Below are 21,820 nucleotides of genomic sequence, written 5' to 3'. Positions count from 1 at the left end.
CCTCTCAGTGTCATCCAGCGGGGCTCTTCCGCGTGGTGTGGGGCCTTTTGAAATCTGGCCCTGGGCAGGATGCATTCGACCCCTCGGTAGCACGCTGTGATGTATTTGCACAGTACTTGGACAGTAAAGTCGTTCACATTTGCCATGAGTTGGGCACTATGGCTGATGCAGGCTCATTGGGAGAGGTGCCCAAAGTAAAACCTGGTGTAATTTTGCTGGAGGAGTTTCAATTATTGGTGCCAGAGGATGCGGACAAAGTGTAGTCAAGTTTGGCCAACCATGTGCATGCCTGACCCTTGCGCTTCGCGGCTTATTAAATCTAGTAAGGGGGGAATTTTTAGCTGGTCCAGCAGGTTCTAAATGCTTCATTGAGAGAGGTGCCAAAGTCCAAGCACAGCTCTTGCACAGAGTGCAGCTGGGCAGATACTCTAATTTCTCTAAACTAGAAGTGGCTCAATCCAATTTACTGAAGAATATATTTCAGGTTCCCAGCTGTGTGCCTAGGGCTGTTCTACGGCTGGAAGCAGGGTTGCTCAAAATAGAGAATTATTAGGGTTGCTCAAAATAGAGCTTGGGTTATTATTTTTGAATTCTGGCTTAAGCTGGTTTTTCACCCCACTGGTTTAGCTCCACTTGTGCTAAAGGACATCTATCACTCAAGGTGGGGAAAGTGGGTGGAGGAAAGGCTATATCATTATGGGTTTTCTCCCACCGCATTGCTAACCTTGGGTTATGAAAGCACCATAGTCAAAATAAGGGAAAGAGTCTATGAGATGAATTGATCAGGACTCCATTCAGGTTAGTGTCTTTTGGGGCAAATTTTGAGCTTTACCCCTGACAACTATTTAAACCAGTTAACAGTCCCAAAGTACCGCAGAGCTCTGACACTGGCCCGATGCAATGCCTTGTGCACAGCTGTGATGGAAGGGAGATATCAAAGGATTCCATATGGAGAGCATATTTGCCCCGTGGCTCCAGTGAGATTGAAACAACGGCTCGTGCACTCTTCTACTGTCAGTACTACCATGACATTCAGCATAAGTTTATTTCCCCATATATTAGCTCATATCCAGGTTGTAGTAATTCTTTTTATTTTAATTTCCTCTTGACAGATCACAATGACTTTAGATCCTATAATGCAGCCAAGTTCTGCCTTACAGCTAGCAAAATTCATTTAGAGTTTAATAAGAACTAAATATTTTAGCGCTTGTATGTATGTTGCATCCACTTGTTGGATATGCTGTCGTACATACTATAGAATACTATGTGGTATGAGATTCAACACTGTTCTGTATTAGGCATAATTTTGCTGTTTTGCCACCATTATACTCAGTATCATTCTGATACCAATGTTGATAAATATTTACATATAGTTTTATGTTCGTAGTCTTAACTTTTAGTTTTTTCTACTCACTATATTATGTTTTAGGTAATTTTATAGAGATCCTCTATTACCTTGTGGGAGTAGATTGTCTTAATTGTTCTTTGTTTACTTTGTTGTTATGCTGGTCAAAGACTGAAATAAAGCCTGACTGACATTGAAAGAGGGAGTGGTCCCAGCTTCATTAAAGCAAGCTATTATCCCACCACTCCTAAAGAAACCCAGTCTGGACCCAGAGGATTAATCTATAGGCCTGTGACCAATATTCCTTTCCTGAGCAAGGTGCTTGAGAGTGTCATGGCTGACCAGCCCCAGACACTCTTGGAGGAAATGGACTATCCAGATCCGTTTCAATCAGGCTTCAGGCCCGGCTTTGGAACAGAAACTGCTTTGGTCACCCTGTAGGATAACCTATGCGGGGTGTGTGTGTGAGAGAGTATAACCCTGTTAATTCTCTTGGATCTCTCATGGCTTGCGATACCATTGGCCATGGTATCCTTTTGGATAGGCTGGCTGAGTTGGGTGTGGGAGGCACTGCTTGGAGGTGGTTCCACTCCGACCTCGAGGCCTGTTCCCAAAAGGTGGTGCTGGGGGACTACTGCTCAACCCCTTGGCAGTTATAATATGGGGTTCCACAAGGTTCCATAATTTCCCCAATGCTGTTTGACATTGACATGAAGCCCCTGGGAGAGGCCATCAGGAGATTTGGCTTGAGGTGTCTTCAAAATGCAGATGACACTCCGTTGTCATTTCATCAACATCATCCCACATTTTCATCAGACACAGGTGAAGTGGTGATGACCATCTTAAACCAGTGCTTAGATGCAGTAACAGACTGAATGAGGGTGAATAAGCTGAGACTCAGTCCAGAAAGGACAGAAGTACTGTTGGTTGGTGGTTCCTCTGCCCGGGTGGATGATGTTCAGGCTGTTCTAGACGGGGTTGCTCTCCCCCCAAAACTCCAGGTTCTAGTGACTGCTCCTTGATCCAGCACTGTCGCTAGAGGTTCAAGGGGCCTCTGTGGCTTGGGGCACCTTTTATCAGCTTCGGCTGATACAGCAACTGCAACCATACCTGGACAGAGTGAGCTTGGCCACAGTTACTCATGCTCTGGTAGCCTCTTGCTTAGATTACTGCAATGCATTGTATATGGGGCTGCCTTTGAAAATGGTCCGGAAACTGCAGCTGGTACATAATAGGGCTGTGAGATTATGAATTGGGACTGGACATTTCCATGCTTTGTCAGCTGCACTGGCTCCCAGTCCGTTTCTGGGCCCAATTCAAAGTGCTGGTTTTAACATTTAAAGCCCTAAATAGCTTGGGACCAGGTTACTTGAGAGAGTGCCTTGCTCCGTATGTCCATACTCGAACGTTAAGATCTTCTTCGGAAGCCGCCCTCCAGCTGCCCCTGCCAAACGAGGTGAGGCGGGTGGCTACCGGGGGAGGGCCTTTCCAGTGGTTGCACCCCACTTATGGAATAGCCTCCCCAGTGAGGTTCACCTGGCTTCATCACGTTGTTCTTGAAGACACCAGGTAAAGATTTTTTTTCCCCCACCCAGGCCTTTTAAATTCAGGTTTTCAGATTTGATCTGATCTTTAACCAATTTTAAAATGAGTTTTTAAGCTGCTTTGTATTGTATTTTTTTTTCTTTTTTCTTTTGTCTGTTATGATTTAATGAGTTATGTGTTTTTATTTTGTTTTCATCCTCTGTTGTGAGCCACCCAGAGAAAAATTTGTTTTTGGCCAGGTAACAAATAAAGTTCTTGTTGTTGGTGGTGATGGTGGTGGTGGTGATGACAATGATGATGAACCTGGCTTGTTACTTGCATTCATACCAAAGCCGTGGTGCTGTTGAGGCAGCACAGAGACCTATCTTGTCCTCCCATCCTTTTTTGTGCAAGGAACAGGGGAGGAACAAAAGATAAAGGGGAAAGCTGGCTGTCTCTAATGCACTTCTGTCCCTTTAAATGCATGAGCTGTAGGGACGCGGCATCCCTGCTGCCAAGCAGTGGCGGGAGGAAGACGGGAACAGCAGGGGGCGAGGCAAGCATGAAACGTGGCAGCCTTAGAACTGATGCAGTGTTGGGCAGCTGTGAGCCGGCCTCTTCATGGTAGCTGGAGGGGCTGGGGCGCGAAACCCAGGTTACAGCAGCAGCAGAATTCGGACGACACGACAACACCTTCAAACCTCAGAGTTCAGCAACACAACTCACTACAAACTGAAGGTACAAATTATGGTTTGGCGTCTTTATTTAGCAGGGGGAGAGCAACTGGCCCTCTCCACCCCCAGCACAGGACCTCCAGTGACTGTTGCTGGTGTCTGTCTGATGTTTCTTTTTAGATTGTGAGCCCTTTGGGGACAGGGAGCCATAGAAAATAAACAAACAAACAAACAACCCAAGGTTGGGTGACAAAACCATGGTAGAACCTCTGGCACATTGCCTCCAGTTTGGCATTATGTCCGAAGTTGGCCAGTGAGTGTTCTGCTGTAGGGTTTGAGCCTAACCCTAGCCCTAACCCCTAAGAAGCAATTGTGCATTGCCTGATTCTCCACCGGGTACCTAACGCAAGAAATAACTAAGAGGTTGTAGTGAGCAAAGGGTTAGCAGCAACTGGACCTGGTTGCTGGGAGGAATGACATCAGAGTCAGACCACAAACCAGGCCCTGCAATTGGCTACAGTCTCCCCATGGGGACTATGTAAATGAATCTTTCCCTCGCTTTTGGGGAAAAGGGGGTCTCTTGTCTTTTGAGAGTTTTCTCAGGGGGGGTTCAGAGAGAGAGAGAGAGAGAGAGTTGTTGGTGGGGGGGGAGCAGGGAGGAGAAGGTGGTGCTCAGGGCCTCTCTTCCTGGGGCCTGAGCTGTGGAGGTGGCCTGGAGGCCTGGGTAGAACAGCCCCCCGCCCCCCCAAGGACCAAGACAAAAGCGGAAATAGGGACAGGCGTGGCAGCCAGTTTGCCTTTGCTCGTTCTTTCCTTCCCCTCTGTGCTGCCTGCGTGTCCTAATAAGGCTGAGGCCTCTCCTCCTAGTTCTTCCCATCTATGTCCTATTTTAAGAATAAAGCTTTTTGAGTGGTTAACCCTGTTTCCTGCTGAAAGAACAGAGTTCCTAAAGTGATATGAAGAGAACAAGACAAACACTTTTGACATGCAGAAAGAATTGGCACATTGCTGCAAGCAAGACGTTTACATATTTACATACAGGCCTGTACAAGATACAGACATGAGATTCTTGAAATGACCCGGAAGATAGCTACGGTGCTCAAGGGTGATAAGTTTGTCAAGACAGTTGTCGGCACTGAACCATTTCAATACCCCACACGGGCCACTGTGTGCTTAAAGATGTTTCATAACATGTTTCTTAAAAGAATACCAGATTTCCCCAGTGGGGAAGGGGGGAGCAGGCACCTGCCTCCCCAGCCCTAGGCCAAAGGAGCCACAGCCTCCTAATGTTTCCCCCCAAGTGATCACTTCCCAGTTTCAGGTCATTGGAGAAGCTGTGAGGGGGAGACTTGGACATGCTGTTCGACCCAGTCGGGTATACCCTGGGGAGGAGGGGAGGGGTCAGAACGAACCTTCCCAGGTGGTGGTGGTGGTGGTAGCAGGATACCAGTTGGTGCCTGCCCACAAGGTCCTGGGGGATCTGAACTCTCCCCCCCACACACACTACAGTTGTCAATCATGTAACTGTGAAAAGAAGCACAACCAAACAAAATCTCTGCTTGCTGCTTGAGTTCTCGTACCTTTTGGAATTCATGTCTTCTTTCTTTCTGATTTTCCACAGTGATCCTGGATGGAGACTCAGAACGAGGACAGAGGCAGCCCCTCCTGGTGTATCAGATGGCATCCTACATGATGCTGCTGAGCCAGCCAACTCCTTGTGCTCCAGTGGGGAGAGGAACCCCCTGGCTGCCCCTCTGCTGCTCTCAGCTGGCCAGGCGCTGCTGAGACGCTTCCCCGAGCCACACGCCCTTGTCTTTATTCATCCTCCATCAGCAACACCACCATGGCGGTTAGACAACGGGGCCAACCGCTCTGACAACTAAATATTAAGGTGTTTTAAAGGGAGGTGTGGGGTCTCCTGGGGAGCAGCAATCCTGGGTCCCAAAGCCCCCAGAGAGCAGCTGCAAGCCTGGTCTCTCTGCTGGTGGTACCGATCGAGGGAGCAAAGCAAGCAGCCAGAGTCCTCCCTACACCATCAGCCACACACCGTGTATGCAAAGGCATCCCCTTTCTCTTGAGGCAGAGACACATCCTTGGCCAACCTCAGGTCCTCGGAGTTGACACCACCAGCAGACTGAAGCTGGACGAACTGGCAGGCAAGGGGGCCGGTTCAAGCAACAAGCAGCTTCAGTCCCCAGGAGCCTTTCCACACAGGGCTGTTACTTGCCACAAATCTCCTCTGGAAGAGTGTGTGTGCATTCACACACCAGACAGACTTACCCCGAAGTCCATTCGAGATCTTTGGAAGCACCCCACACACAAATCGGGCTTTGTCTTCCAAATTCTAGCTTGTCTCGATGCATTTCCGGGTTTTTTGAATCCAGGTTTTAAGCGAGATTTTCTTAAAACACTGCAGCAAATGCCAGGGAGAGGCACTGACTAAAGCATTTACATAATCATTAGCATGACAAGAGGAAAGCACTCTTTAGGAATGCAAATAGAACTGCCTTGCCTAGATGTGAAGAGTGGAAAAACCAGTTTTCAGGAAGCAAACTCTTTGAAAGTTATAGTTAGAAAACCTCTGTGTTTGCCCAAGTTAACCTTTTTGAACAATATTAGTCTGCTTGCTTAAGGTTTTTGCTGGTTAAAAAAGAGGTTTTACCAACAAACTGATGTAAAACACAACACACATGTGTTGGAAAAAAGGGAAGGAATCTGTGAGTGTATACAAATGCTCCCAGTCTAAGATAGGAGGTTTTGAAGGCAACATTGTGTTCCTCCCCATGGAGCTCTCAAACACACGAACACACACACTCTTTCTCTCTCCCTCCCTCCATTGGCTAGAAGGAAAACATGGAGGCAGGCAATGTGAACCTGCACAGAAAGGAAAGCTGAGAGCAGAGGGGAGGGCCTGCTTCCCTCATGGCACAAGTGTAATTCCAAGTGGCTTCAACATTTACCCCGAGCTTCCCCACACATAGCTTCCAGCTCCAGTGGCCAGCAGAGCAAGAGGGAAGAGAGGTCGGCATCCCAGCAAAGCCCCTGCAGCAATCCTTGCACTGAGGTCCCCAAGGACTCCCTGCTGGGACCAAGGAAAGAGGGATGCGGTTTGTTTGTTTGTTTGTTTGTTTTTACAAATTTTTAATCTGCCCTAATCTTTAGTTATTGTTAAATTTATTTTATTGTTAAATGTATACCTCGCCTTTCATTAAGAAAATCCCAAGGCGGTTACTTCTGTCTAGAAACTTCTGTCTCTGGGCGGTTTACAACAACATAAAACAGATTAAAATGAAAACCACTTAAAACAATTTAAAACTACAATACAGTTAAAAAACCTGGGTGGAAAAATAAGTCTTTAGAGACTTCTTAAAAGCTGTCAGAGGTGGGGAGCTCTTATTTCAGCAGGGAGCACATTCCAGAGTCTCAGGGCAGCAACAGAGAAGGCCTGTCCCTGCGTAGCCGCCAGACGAGCCGGTGACAACTGCAGACAAACCCCTCTGGGGCGCTTTCCAGACTAGCCCCTGCAACAGGGTCATGTCGTATCTCGGAAGTGGGCTTCCACACTTCCTGCGTTGTGACACCGCAGCCCCTACGTGGACAACTGGGTGCTGCTCACATGGTCAATGCCTTGTTTCGAATTTAATCGCTGCGATATAGTGTTATGACGTTGTATATCCGGTGTAAGAAAGTTGCTGTTTTTTTGGGTTAGTTTCTGTGAGGCTGCTCCCACTGCTCCTGTTTACGTTTCGAATGCAATTTGCCTGAATGGGAGCATTTTCCTGCTGTTAGGCAGCTAATCTGGAAAGCACCCAGATGATCTCAATGGGCTCAAGGCGAAGGAGACATTCTCTTAAATAACTAGGACCTAAGCAGTTTAGGGCTTTATGGGTTATAACTAGCATTTTGCCCAGAAACTTATTGGAAGCCAGTGTAATTCTCTCATACAGGAATAATGTGGTCTCTCCGAGATGACCCAGAGACCAACCTGGCTGCCGCATTCTGGACCAACTGCCGGTTCCAGACTACATAGAAAGGCAGCCCCACATAGAGCGTATGGAAGTTACCAGCAGATGTATCACTATTCTGAGGTTGTTTATCTCAAGAAACAGACGCAGCTGGTGTATCCGCCGAAGCTGATAGAAGGCACCTCTGGCCACCGCCTCAACCTGGGACACGAGGGAGAGGCTCGGATCCAGATGCACCCCCAGACTGCGTACCTGTTCCTTCTGGGGAAGTGTGACCCCATCCAGAACCGGCAGAGTCCTGCAGAGTTGAAGGGAAAGGAGGCTGAAGCAACAAGCCTCATTCTTTTCCTCACTTGGCTATGGTGCCTATGTATCCGGACTACGTACAAGGGCAGCCCCACATAGAGCGCATTACAGTAATCCAGTCTGGAGGTATCACTTCCTTCCAGCTACAAACAGATCTGCATGTTTTTAACACATGCGCATCACTTAGTATCCTACAGAAATATTCCAAATGCATTGCACATGCAAGGAGGCCAGGCAGTCCCCGGAACTGAGAGCAAGAAGCTCTGTGGTAGAAAGCAGCCCCACCACCCCTGAGAAGCAGCCTCAAGTAGCCACTCCATTGGCCAGGCAGAGTCCAAGATAGCTCAGCCCCGGCCACTCTCTCCACCACCAGGCCAGGAAAGAGCAAAGCTGTGTGGTGGGGCCGGAACTTGTATTCAGCAGGGCGGGCACCTGCCCTCCGCAGAGCTTCCCTGGGGACCCTCCCAGTCTAGGCTGCACCTGAAGAAGAAAGAACCATGTCAGCAAAGGCCACTTCCTCACCCCACTTCCTGGGGGCTACAGAGTGACCCTGTGGAGCTGGGCAACCACACCAAGAAGAAAAGGGCCAAGCCACAGCCCTGAGTCATACCAAGAGTCTGAATTTCCAGCTCCTATGAGGAAGGGGAACTTGAGGATGCCGACAAGGCACTGCAGGGGAGGAGAGCTGGTCTGGTGGCAGCAAGCATGAACTGTCCACTTTGCTAAGCAAGGTCTGCCCTGGTCTGCATTTGAATGGGAGACTAGACGTGTGAGCACTGTCAGATATTCCCCTTACTCAGGGGATGGAGCCGCTCTGGCAAGAGCACCTGCCTGCTTGCATGCAGAAAGTTCCAAGTTGCCTCCCTGGCAACTGCAGGATAGGGCTGAGAGAGGCTCCTGCCCGTGCCTGCAACCCTGGAAGAGCTGCTGCCAATCTGTGCAGACAATGCTAAGCTAGATGGACTGACTCGGTAGAAGGCAGCTTCCTATCTTCTAGCTCCTTTGTTTGCACTCCATGTTTAGGGACACTCTATGGCACAGCAGGGAAATGACTTGCCTAGTGAGCAAGAGGTTGCTGGTTCAAATCCCCAAGGGTATGTTTCCCAGACAATGGGAAACGCCTATATCAGGCAGCAGCGATAAAGGAAGGTGCTGAAAGGCATCATCTCACACTGTGCAGGAGGCGGCCATGGTCAACCCCTCCTGGACTCTACCAACGACAACCACAGGGCTCTGTGGGTGCCAGAAGTTGACACCGACTTGATGGCACCACTTTGCCCATTTTAAGGCGGGCTTACCCAACTTGAGATCCAGCATATGAAAGCAAGAAGTCAGGCCATGGGTCCACCCAGAGACGCTTGTACTTCTGGACTTTGGGGCCAAAGTCCAGGGCCTCCACAGCTCCTGGGGGCCCCCAAATCCTCTTTATTTCTTAATATTTATTATTTATTTAAAATATTTATACCCCACCCCTCCAGTGCACTACTGTCTGTTCTGTTCTGGGTGGTGTGGTCACCCGGTGGAGCACGATGATGCTAATTTTCAGGGGAGGGGGCCCTCCAAAGGCCTTGAGGTCCAATTACCAAGGTGCATCTCTGGGTCCACCTAGCTCAGTCTGATCTGCACAGACTGCCTGTGGCTTTCCAGAGTGGCAGGCAAGGATCGCTCCCAGCCCTGCCTAGAGGGGCTGCCCCATGGCCCTCCTGAAGACAGAGGCTCTCACCACTGAGCTGTGGTACCTCCCTAAGCTCACCCCCAGTGCCGTTGGCCTTCTGGGGAGGTGCTGGCCAACTCCCCTGTTAATGCAGTCCCAGGCAGGCAGCAAATCCCAGAGGCTCGGCTTGTGGTAGGCTGCAAGTAGTGTGGGCTTGTCTGAAGGGCACAGAGGCATGAGGGGACAGCCTTGTCCTTTAGCAACAAGCTGCAAGCTCAGGGGAAGCACCTCCCCGAAGATGTGGCAGTGAGTGAAAACCTCACTGTCCCGTCCCCGTCTCCATCTGCTCTTCCGATAAGAGGGAGCCCTGATCCAGACCCAGCAGGCACCCACACTGCAAGGAGAGGGTGGGAGGCCACTTGCTGCCACCGTGCTGTCTGCCCTTGTCAAAGGCTACCCGTCCTGGCTCACCATAGACCTTTCCTGTTGAATACAGTCGTGCAATGAGCATAAAGGTGGCTCAGCTAAGTGCTGCTGCTTGCTGAACATTAGGAAGCCATACTGGGGCTGCCCAGCACCTTCCAAGCTCTTGAGCTTCCGTCTCAAACTGGAGACCATGAGGGTCCAGCCCAGCCATCCTTTCCCATCGGGGCAGGCCTGGATGATCAGAGATAGGGGGCCGCAATGCAGAAGACGTCGGGCTGCTGGGGTCCAGGGCAGGAGCTGCGTGGCCGTGGCCAGCTTTCCCTCTGGCTCCCCGTTAGGGGCCTCGAGTCTGGAAATGGGCAAGGGCCCTGGCTTTGCCTGGGTCTCCCCTGGGAAGCCCGTGCCCGGGCTCTTCCTTCAGTGCCGCTTTTCTCAATGGCTCTCAGGCCAGGGGGATGTAGGGAGGAGGGGCTGCCCGCTGGCCGCCTATCATTTCAGCCCCGTGAAATCGGCCTCTGCATCACTTAGCAGAAAGAAAGCACCTGGAAACCAGCCCGCAGCCCCCGGTGCCCCCAGCCCTGCCTAGGAACGTGGCAGAGCCATACAGCATCCCGGCAGGCGGCTGCGGTCCAGACCCCTCCGCAGGTTCCGCCAAGAGAAGGGTCTCCTCCTGGATCTGAACCAGGCAGGTCTTGAGGCCAGGAAGACCAAGTCCCGGCTGCTCCAGCCCACAGCCAGGCTGCCGCCCCCCCCCCCCCGCCCCCCGCACTACTCACTGGGCTAGCCGCAGGTCCTGGAGCACTCGTCTTCCGACTCAAAGTTGTTCTTGTTCCCTCCGCAGCCCCCGTAGACGAACCGCTCGCACTTCTGGGTGGAGGCGTTGTAGAAGTAGCGCGCAAACATGGCCTTGCAGTTCCCGCAGACGGAGGGCAGCTGGCAGAAGTCTGTGGCATCCAGAGAAAGGGGGAGAGGATGAGCCGGGCAGGCGGAGAGGAGGGAGCGGAGCAGCAGGGCTCCCCTTGCCCAGGCTGCTCTCTGGGCTGTGGAGGCGAGAGGAAGGGCACAGCCAGCTCCGAGAGGTGGCATCCAGGCCCAGGAGGGCACTCGCTCCGGGGCACTTGCAGCCTCGGCGACTGCAGGCTTCTTCTTCCCCTGCACGCAGCTTCCGCTGCCCCCCTCAAGCCCCCCTCACAGGGATGCAAACTGCCCTTTCCAATGAACCACAACCATCCAGAGATATGCCAGCATGATCAGACACCATTCAGCTTGGGCATGTGCTTGGTCGGGGGGACATCGCCCTCACGGGCATTAAAAGGGAAGGCAGAACATCATGGCCCCCAGATGCCCACTGCGCTCTCCTTGCGTCCCAGTCGCCCTGCTCAAACGAGCCCCGGGGAAGGGGTCAGGCGCTCAAGGCTGCCTCCAAGGCCCCACCACCACCCACAGGTGAGCATGGGGGATCACCCGAGGTGCTTGTGCACTGGAGCCAAACCCGCCCCCTGCCGCCAGGCACACACTGGGGCGGCTGCAGGTAGATCTTTCTCCAGTCCATCCACTAGAGAAAGGAAGGCAAGTGCAGTCGGGGGGAGCTGTAGCCAGTACACACTGCACAGCTGGGGTCCTGCTTTCAGTGTTGGCAGGATGGGTGCCCCAAGGAGAAAGGGGCCTGCTTTCCACTGGGGCATGCCCCACACTCAGGGTCACATGTGGCAGCACCAAGCCAGGAGTGCAGGCAGTTGCCATAAGAGCAGCCCTGCTGGATCAGGCCCAAGGAAACCTATCTAGTCCAGCAGCCTGCTTCACAAAGTGGCCTACCAGATGCCTCAGGAAGCCCGCAAGCAAGAGGTATGTGCATGCCCTCTCTCCTGCTGTTGCTCTCTTGCAACTGGTATCCTACCTCCAAGGCTGGAGGTGGCCTATAGCCACCAGACTAGTAGCCACGGAGAGATCTGTCCTCCATGAATTTGTCTAAGCTCCTTTTAAGGCCATCCAAACTGCTGGCCACCACCACATCCCCTGGCAGAGAGTACTCCAAAGGTGGCTGCACCATAGATTTGTATACGGACATTATGAGATTAGCATTTTTATTTTCAATCCCATTCCTAATGAGCATGGAATTAACCATGACCCAAAGTTCTCTCTCCTGATCAGTCACTGACAGCTCAGACCCCATTAGAGACCGTGCATTTGGGGTGTTATAAGAATGTGTTAAATAAAATAAAATAAAATAAAATAAATGTATACGTGCAATTGAGGTTTTTCGTCCCAGTGTGCATCACTTCACACTTGCCAACATTGAACCGCATTTGCCATTTTGTCACCCACACACCCAGGTTGGAGAGATCCTTTTGGAGCTCCTTACAATCTCTTTTGGATTTCATTATCCTAAATAGGTTAGTGTGATCTGCAAATTTGGCCACTTCACTGCTTTCCCCAACTTCTAGATCATCTATGAACAAGTTGAAGAGCACTGGTCCCAGTACAGATCCCTGGGAGTTCCCACTTCTTCCCTCCATTGTGAAAACTGTCAATTTATTCCTACTCTCTGTTTCCTGTCCTTCAACCAGTTACCAATCCACACATGTACTTGTCCCCTTATCCCATGACTGCTAAGTTTACTCAAGAGCCTTTGTTTGAGATCTTTGTCAAAAGCTTTTTGGAATTCCAAGTATATTACGTCAACTGGATCACCTTTATCCACATGCTTGTTAACATTCTCAAAGCACTCCAAAAGGTGAGTGAGGCAAGACTTGCCCTTGCAGAAGCCAGGCTGGTTCTCCTGCAGCAAGGCCTGTTCTTCTATATGGTTAACAATTTTGTCCTTTAGTATGTTTTCCATCAATTTACTTCACACAGACATTAAGCTAACCGGCCTGTAATTTCCCTGGATCCCCGCCACCACCCAATCCCTTTTTGAAAATAGGAGTTACATCAGTTAGTTTACAGTCCTCTGGTACAGAGCCTGATTGTAGGGACAAGTTACATATTATTGCTAGGAGTTCAGCAATTTTACATTTGAGTGCCTTCAGAACTCTTGGGTGGATGCCATTTGGCCCTGATGATTTGTTAACTGTTAGTTTTTCAAACAGTTTAGAATATCTTCTCTTGTCACCTCAAATTGGCCCATTTCTTCAGCCTCCAAGCCTGAGAAGCTCAATTCCGGAGAGGGTATATGGTCAGTATCCTCCGCCATGAAGAAAGATGCAAAGAATTCATTCAGCTTCTCTACAATCTCCTTATCCTCCTTAATATTTCATTTCACGCCCACATCAACTAAGGGTCCAACCACCTCCCTGGCAGGTTTTCTGCTTCTGATATATTTAAAGAAGTTTTTGTTATTCCCCTTGACACTTCTAGCTATATGCTCCTCAAAATCTCTTTTTGCATCCCTTATTGTCACCTTGCATTTCTTTTGCCAGAGTTTGTGTTCCTTCCAGTTCTTTTCATTTGTTCAGGACTTCCATTTTCTGAAGGAAGTCTTCTTCCCTTTTATATCTTCCCTGACTCCACTTGTAAGCCACGATGGTGTCCTCCTGAACTTGGTGGTACCTTTCCACCTTCTTGGTATGCATTCCAACTGAGCTTCTGTTATTGTGGTTTTAAATAAGTTCCATGCTTTCTTTTCCATGATTTGACCCTCCTGACTTTCCCTTTCAGCTTCCTTTTTATCAATCCTCTCATTTTTTATAAGTTTCCTCTTCTGAAGTCCAACGCTTCTGTGTTGGACTTCCTTGGCAATGCTCCACTCGCATATAAGCTGCATTGAATCACACTATGGTCACTCTTCCCCAATGGTTCTACAACTCTGACCAGGACCTGGGCATCAGGCATGATTAAGTCCAAGGTCGCCTTCTCTCTGGTTGGTTCTATGACCAACTGTTCTAAGGCACAGTCATTTAGCATGTCTAGAAATTGTGGGCATGCCCTGAGAAGGGAGGCCCCTTTCTTCTCTTTGAGGATGGGCCCATAGCTCAGTGGCAGAGCATCTGCTTTGCATGCAAAAGGCGCTGCATTCAACCCCTGGTAGCATCTTCAGGAGGAGCTGGGAAAGACCCCTGAGCCTGACATTTGGGGAGCCTATCAGTGTAGACAGTACTGAGCTAGATGAACCAAAGGTCTCGATGGACCAACGTGGAATAAGGCAACTTCCTAAGTTCCACCTTGTGTGGTGCGTTGTTCAGTCAACATTCTCTTAATGCATCGCCTGTTCTTACTGTTGTTGCTAGAAGTCTGCATTCCTGAGAATATGTGCCAGGATACACACACACACACACACACACACACACACACACACACACTTCTGTCTAGGGCCTTCTTGATATTCTACTGCTGGATCTTATCCTAGACCTGAAACAAATGGGAAAGGAGCAAATTCTGTAGCAAATTCTACTAATCAGAATTTGCTTTTATACCTATTGGTTTTATTTCATCATAACGGGTATATTTGTTTATCAACATTTTCACCTATGGGTCTTGGGGGTTTCGGGGTTTAGACAGGACAAAGTTTAAGAGCATTGAATGGGACAAATTCCAGGGACAACTCCAAGGGGAAGCAGCAATGGATCCCCACCAAAAGAATTCCTCCCCCCCCTGCTTTTGCTCCCCCATCCCCAGACCAGAACTTTACAGCACAGCCATGGCACATTATAGCCCCACAGCTTGAATTAATTATTTCCAAAGGCCTCCAATGTTTAAAGAAGCCCTAGAACCAGCAGCAGAAGCCCCTGCAGCCAGGTCAGGGGGAGACTCCTCCCGCCCCCGCCCCCCAGGAGCCGGGCCAACCCCTTCGCTTCCTTCCTGGCGATTACCTTGCCTCTATGAGTATTTCATGTACAACGAAATCTCCACTCGCCTAATAATGTTCTTTGCCACTCCTTTACTCATGTTGTTCTAGAGTTACCCCTGACCAATTCTAACCACTTTTTAAAGTGTCACTCAAAAACAGATTTTACAAGCAAACAATGTTAAAAGCAAACACCTACTTTCCCTAATTTTGCTCAATGTTGACTGAAAAATCCGCTCTCCTCTCTGCCCTTTGGAACACACTGAAATGGTCAGGCCCAATTTCTCCAGAGCGAGCCCCCATCGACCCTTCAGGCAGGGAGCGGGATGCAAGCAACACCCACGACGCGGCTTCACTCCCCTGGAGGTTTTTCACACATGGCTTCATGCCTTGGGTTGTAAGAGCGAATCTGCTTCACAGCAGATTCATAAGATGTTTACTTTGCAGGATTAGTTTGACAGTTCACACAGCTGTCAGCTCCTCCACGCACTCCCTGGCAGATCTTTTTCCTGTGTGTTCGCACCTACCTGGTCCAAGTTTTCCCTCGAGAGAGAGCAAGCTTTTTTTATATACAGGTATAGTTTGACAGCTAAGAGCAAGAGCGAGTTGCCAAGCAGCTGGATCAAACAGCAGGACCCTTAGCCCTTGCCTTTGTAAGTGACTGCCTTCAGCACATAATGTTGAGCCATGCCTCCTGCCTGGAAATCTCCCCAGTTGCCCTGGCAAGCCTGCTAAGGTAGGGAGCAAGTGACTGCCTTCACCCCACCCACCCACACCCCTAATGGAATCAGCCTAGACAAGAAAGGGCTCAGGTTACATCCATTCTGCATATCTAAAGCCTATGTCAAATATAGCAAGACATATTTTGCAGTCTGTGCTTGTGTTTAACTCAGGAATGTCTCCCTCCCCCTCCCTCAACAGAGTATCACCCATCTGTAACAACAGCAACAGCAAGAAGAACAACATCCCCCAGTGCTTGCAATCACATTTCTGCTTGTCACAAGCCATCTAAATGCATCAGGTTCCTGCCAGGAGAAATGTCTCAAGGGTTAATTTGGAGGAAGGAGAAAATATCCATTGTCCAAACTGGCAGATCTGAGCAGCACTTTGTGCAAAAAATAAAACAGATTCCACACCTTCTCTGTGTCAAGTGCTAACGGAAAGAAAGGCCGGCTTGCTGAGAGTTGCTTTGGGGACAGTACACAGACATCCGAGCTAAACTAACTTCTCTCTCAAGGCCTGACGCAGCCTCCCCTCCCCCAGCACTTGCAATTGCAAAGCACTCCGAGCAGAGTACCTCCCAATTAGTGCCAATGCCAATCTACACATCAAAGGAGAAATCCTGAGCCAATCCAAAAAAGAAAGAAAGAAAAACTGCCACATATAGAGGATTTTTTTTACCCCAGACATAATTCAGGCCAAGCTAGAATGTGCAGTAATTTTCGACAGTAATTCGGGGGGAAGCAGAGTTGGTTGTGTACTGGTCCCTGATAGCCCGCAGGGAGGTCAGGGCAACAAAACTAATATGTGGACTGGCACACTCCAGTCCAGAGTGGATTTGCATTAAAAGCCATGGGTGTAAAGCCTCCTGCCTGGAAATCTCCATAGTTGCCCTGGCAAGCCTGCAAAGGTAGGCAGCAGGATGCTGCACACAGATGCAACTCCTTGGAGCACATGAGAAGGGCAGGATTGACCCTCAGGCAGCTTTGCACCATCTGGGCTCTGGGATGCCTCCACACTATTGTGCATCGTCAACACAGCAATCTGGCCCAGCCCTCGTGACGCAGTCTCCAGGGGCGGTGCTGTAACTCTGCACCCAGGTTCCTCCAAGAGCCCCTGCACAGCTGATATCCGGGCCGCTGTACTTGCCGGCACCCAGCAGCCCTCCAGGGCTCTTTTTCTCCCCACCGTGCACATGGTGGCACCAGCTTCCCTGGGGGAGCAGCCCGCTGCTCAGCTGCCACAGCTGCACGCAGGAGGGAGTGAAGGGGCGCGGCCGGCCAAACACAGGTGACACCAAAGCATCAGGAGTGACAGGAATGGCACACAGACACACACACCCCCGCTGGTCTCTCTTCTCCTTTCACCAGCTTGCAATCTCAGCCAGCTAGGATGTGAGGAGTCTGAAGGGGCAGGAAGCAACCAGACGGCTTCCAGACGCAGTACAAAGCAGAGCTGTGTGGAGTGGAGCGTTTGAGCAGGCATGGTTCCTTCCACCAAGACTTCCACCAAGACACAACCAAGCTCAAGCTGGGTGCTTTCCAGTTAGCTGCTCAACAGCAGCAAAATGCTTCTGTTCAGGCAAATCGCATTCCAAACATAAATAGCAAAGTGTCTATCGGGGAGCAGTCTCGCGAAAACTAACAACCCCAAAAAACCAGCAACCTTTTTAGGCCAGACATACTTTTTATCAATAAATCTCAGCAATTAAATCTGAAACAAGGCATCAGAAATATGAACATCGAATTAATAATAATAGTAACAATAACAACAACAACAACAGCACCCTGCTGTCAGCGTAGGGACTGCAGTGTCACAACCCAGGAAGTGTAGAAGCACACTCCCGAGATGTGGTGTGACCCTGTTGCAGGGTCTACTCTGGAAAGCGCCTTGGCAACCTTCTCTCCACTTAGTAGAGTAAAGTGTGCCGTCAAGTTGGTGGCAACTCCTTTTGCATTTTAAATTTTTATTGGCTTTTACAATAGCTTTACATTTAGCTTGAGCCCTGTGGTTGTCTATGGTAGAATACAGGGAGTAGCTACTAAAAGGGGAGGAACCTGTCCTTTATGGAGCCCGGCAAGAGGAGCAAGTAGAAGGAGTCGAGGGCAGCACAAATCAAGTCCCAAGAGGAAAGCACACACACACACACACCCTGTGATCCATTTGTGTCTCCTGTGACCTCTCTGGGAGGAGAGCCGGTCTGGTGGTAGCAAGCATGACTTGTCCCCTTAGCTAAGCAGGGTCCGCCCTGGTTGCATATGAATAGGAGTCTACATGTGAGCACTGTCAGATATTCCTCTCCGGGGATGGAGCCTCTCTGGAAAGAGCATCTAGGTTCCAAGTTCCCTCCCTGGCAGCATCTCCAAGACAGGGCTGAGAGAGATTCCTGCCTGCAACCTCGGAGAAGCCTCTGCCAGTCTGTGAAGACCATACTGAGCTAGAGAGACCAATGGTCTGACTCAGTATGGGGCAGTTTCCTATGCTCCTAACTGCACTCCTGGAGCCAATATTAGCCTTAAAGCAGTGGGGGACTGAGGTGTACACAATTCAATGTTGCCTCCCAGGAGAAGCTGCTGAAATGGCATATTTGGGTTCTCTTGTTACAAGCCTCATTCTCCCCCGCACCCCGACCGGTTCCATGAGCTAGCAAGGAAGCCATTTCTAGCAGGGTTGCCCTATTCTGGCTTTCCAAATCCGGGTGCCTAATTTGCATATTATGTATATTGGCTTGAAAATAATTTTTGAGCAGAAAGTGACTGCATGCTTTGCTCCGTAACTCCGCTTCTACAAGGGCTGAAGGTTAGCTTCTTCTTTTTTTCATTTTCTTTTTTCTTTCTTAAATGAAAGCTGAAATCCGGGCAAATCTAGGTGGGCTAAGCAATCTGGGTGAGATGCTTGAAATCTGGGCGAAACCCAGAATTTGGGGTGGGGGGGGGCATGGCAACTCTAGTTTCCAGGCAACCTCCTTCTCACCTGTGGAGAGACCTGCTGCTCTGCTAAAATATGTGGGGAGTCATTCAGGTCGATACTTGCATGAATTTCCGTCAATAGCGCTTACATAACTTTGGGACTGAAGCATCACCATCATCACCGTTCACATTTCACGAGTCTGTCTCAATGCCAGCTTTTCAGAAAAGAACCACACCCAGGGGCTTTCCAGATTACATGCTACAACAAGGGTAAAAGGCTTCAACTTGGCAGGATCGTCTTGAAAACAATCCCACAATCTCCTACAATGGGAAAATACAGCTATTTTTCTGCAGTAGACTTGCAAAGTTGTAGCACTAAATCGCAAAGATAAAATCCGAAGTCAGTCATCGGAAATGTGAACAGCACCCTTCTGTCAGCGTAGGGACTGCGGTGTCACAACACAGGAAGTGTGGAAGCACACTTCTGAGACCTGCCATGACAATCAATCAATCAATCAATCAATCAATCAATTGTACCCTTATTATCACGACGTTTTGGTTGCTGTCGAAGCAGTATTCCTAATGATCTGTTAGTGGTTTTTCTTCTTGAAGATAAGGATGCTGATATTTCTTACCCAGTGGCAAAGTTTTGCTACATTGATAGCAGAATTCGGAGTATATTGATGTAGGGTGAGTCTTGTGGGATTATTTGAATGTTATCTTGTCCATTCAAGTCTATTGACCAGCAAGACAAATAAATACATAGCAAGAACAAATCACAAGATACATTCAAATAATCCCACAAGACTCACCCTACATTAAAATACTCTGAATTCTGCTATCAATGTAGCAAAACTTTGCCACTGGGTAAGAAATATCAGCATCCTTATCTTCAAGAAGAAAAATCACTAACAGATCATTAGGAATACTGCTTCGACAGCAGCCCAAACGTCGTGATAATAAGGGTACAATTAAGCATTTCCTAACTTCTTTATACAATTCAATATGAAGCAGGATATGAGCAACCGTCTCAATTTCATTAGAGCTACAAGGGCAAAGTCCTACTTCTATCGGCCAATGATGGAATCTGCCATAAAGTAAAGCAGATGGCAGTGCATTAAAACGGGCTCTAGAGAAGGCCCAGCGATACTTGGAGAAAGTGATACTAGATCAATATGGAGCAGTAGAACATCCTAGCCATGATTTTAAAGGTCTGTACAGTTTTGGGAGAAGGGCAGTCTCATTTTGCAGCTCAGTATCCAGAAGACATCGGTAAACCAGAGCCTTTGCAGGCTGGAGGCCCAACTCCAACAAAATATTCAGGGTCTAACCCTATTGACACCAGTTTGTTGACTATCCTTTCAGACCAAGAGGGATGGAGGGAGATAGCAAGAAAGAGAGGTATTAAACCTCCTGGCTGCATGAATCTTCAGCCAGTAGTTAATCATAATTCTCCAAACCCTGGTTTCCACCTTGGGTCCGCCGTGACCCCATTGCAGGGTCTAATCTGGAAAGCGCCTTGGCAACCTTCTCTCCACTTAGTAAAGTAAAGTGTGCCGTCAAGTCACACTTTCCTGTCACAACACAGGAAGTTTGGAAGCACCTTTAGCAGATCTGTAGTGACCCTGGGGTGGGTTTTCATCTGGAAATCGCCCCAGTGACACCACCTCGTGTTTCTTGATGGGCAAAGCTGGGAACTGGCAGCAGTAATGCACATCTTGTTCTCGTTTAGTTAGATCATTTCCAAGGCATTGTCCCTGCATGCATGCAACAGCAGGAATACAAATAGCAGTAAAATACAAAGAGCAGAGCATGTGGACAGCCCAACAGGAAAGCGATGCTGCTTTGCCCTGGCACTTTCCAGACTAGACCCTACAACGGGGTCAGGACGTTTCTCGGAAGGGTGCTTCCACACTTCCTGCGTCCTGACACCGCTGTCCCTACACAGACAGCAGGGTACCATCCACGTTTCCAATGCCTTGTTTCGGATTTAATCGCTGCAATATAGAGCTAGGACATCGTTTATCTGGACTAAGGAAGTTGCTGTTTGTGGGGGTTGTTAGTTTCTGCGAGACTCTGCTCCCCCTGCCGTTTACATTTCAAATGTGGCTTGCCTGAATGGAGGCATTTTGCTGCTGTTGAGCAGCGAGGATGGAAAGTGCCCTGGTGGGGAATGAAGGAGGTGGCCTCTGAGCCCTTTCCAGGATGCTGCCGAAGAGGAAGCACCAGGACTATCAAGAAGCGGGGGGGTGGGGGGGTTGATTCCAGCAGCAAGGTGTCCAATATCAAAGAAACTGGCTGTATCCTTCACTGCATGCCTCATCTGTGGAAGGCAGGCAGGCAGGCAGGCAGGCAAGCACTATCCCCAGTCCTCCTTGCTGGAAGGAAGCCGCAGGAAGAGAAAAGCCCCACAGCCTGACCGGAGGATTCCTCGCCCCCTTACCAAAGACAGCTTCCTGGCAGACGTAGCCGCAGTCCCCCGGGCAGCACTTCTCCGTGCCTGGGCACTGGGCGTCCCTGTCGCAGTTGGAGCAGGAGTTGTTCTTGAGGCAGGTGCTGCAGTCCTTCTCATCAAAGACGTCTCCCAGGGGCGGCACGTTGTAGCAGTAGCCTGCCTTGGCTGCAAAGGAGGAGGCACAGCTGCTGAAGGACACGGGCAGTCGAGGTGGGAGGGGGACCAGGCTGCGAGACACCACCCCCCCCCCCATCCACAAGCCCACCAGTTCCAAAGCTCAATCTTCAAGCCAAGAGGTGACAGGGCTGAACCTTTGAAGGTCTGGGGCAGGAGAGGTGATTCTGGTGTCAACGAGAGCCAACGAGAGCGCCTGGGTTCAAGTCCCCTCATGGCATCTCCAGTTCCCAACTGGGGCGACTGTTAATGGGCCAGACCCACAAGGTGTGCCCTGGGGTGCAATGAGGCCGCCAAGGACACTCCGGGGCAACCCATCCTGGATCAGGCTCAACACATGCTGGAAGGGCTCTGGGGGTCTCTCTCTCTCGAGGCTGGAGACGCTGCACGGCAGCCACCCCTGCCAACAGCATCTCCCAAGGCGGGTGCCTCTGCAGTACAGCCCAGCTGGCCCAGCTGCAGGCCTCCTTGCCGTCAAGGGAGCACATTGCAGGCAGGAGCTGCTCTGCCCGCCTTCAAAGGGAATGTTCCGGAGAGCGGTGCCGGAGAGGGTGCCCATTGCTGGCGTCTCTGCGGAGGCAAGAGTGCACTACTCACCTTGGCTTGCCTTGCTGGCAGAGGACAGCTGGGCCCCGAGGGCGAGCAGCAGCCCCAGGGCAAAGAGGTGTCTGCCTGCCTTCATCATGCTGCTGCCGGAGCGCCGTCTGTGCCCCAGGAGCGAAGCAAGGCTAGATTTAAAGGGCCGGGCAGGTGGAGGCGGCTCGCAAGGGATGGGCCACGGCTTGCCACAAGCCTGCTCTCGGCGGCTGATGGAATGCCTCTTAATCCATTCCCCGAGCACAGCCTTGCCCAGACAGGTGGCTTCCCAAAGGATGGGGAGGTGTA

General features: G+C 50.1%; 1 protein-coding gene across 1 annotated transcript; it reads right to left on the bottom strand.

The window, feature by feature from the left end:
• Positions 1-10,674: 10,674 nt before the first annotated feature.
• Positions 10,675-21,617, bottom strand: LOC128323807 (eppin-like). Its single transcript, XM_053247608.1, has 3 exons — positions 21,533-21,617; positions 20,750-20,926; positions 10,675-10,838 (listed from the first exon to the last, which is right to left on the bottom strand). Exons 1-3 carry the CDS (start codon positions 21,615-21,617, stop codon positions 10,675-10,677), a joined length of 426 nt encoding a protein of 141 aa, XP_053103583.1.
• Between the last annotated feature and the right edge of the window lie 203 nt (positions 21,618-21,820).

Source organism: Hemicordylus capensis, chromosome 4 (genome assembly GCF_027244095.1).
Source record: "Hemicordylus capensis ecotype Gifberg chromosome 4, rHemCap1.1.pri, whole genome shotgun sequence".
NCBI lineage: Eukaryota > Metazoa > Chordata > Lepidosauria > Squamata > Cordylidae > Hemicordylus > Hemicordylus capensis.
Note: the sequence above shows the minus strand (reverse complement) of the source record. Positions and strands in the feature narration are given on the sequence as shown.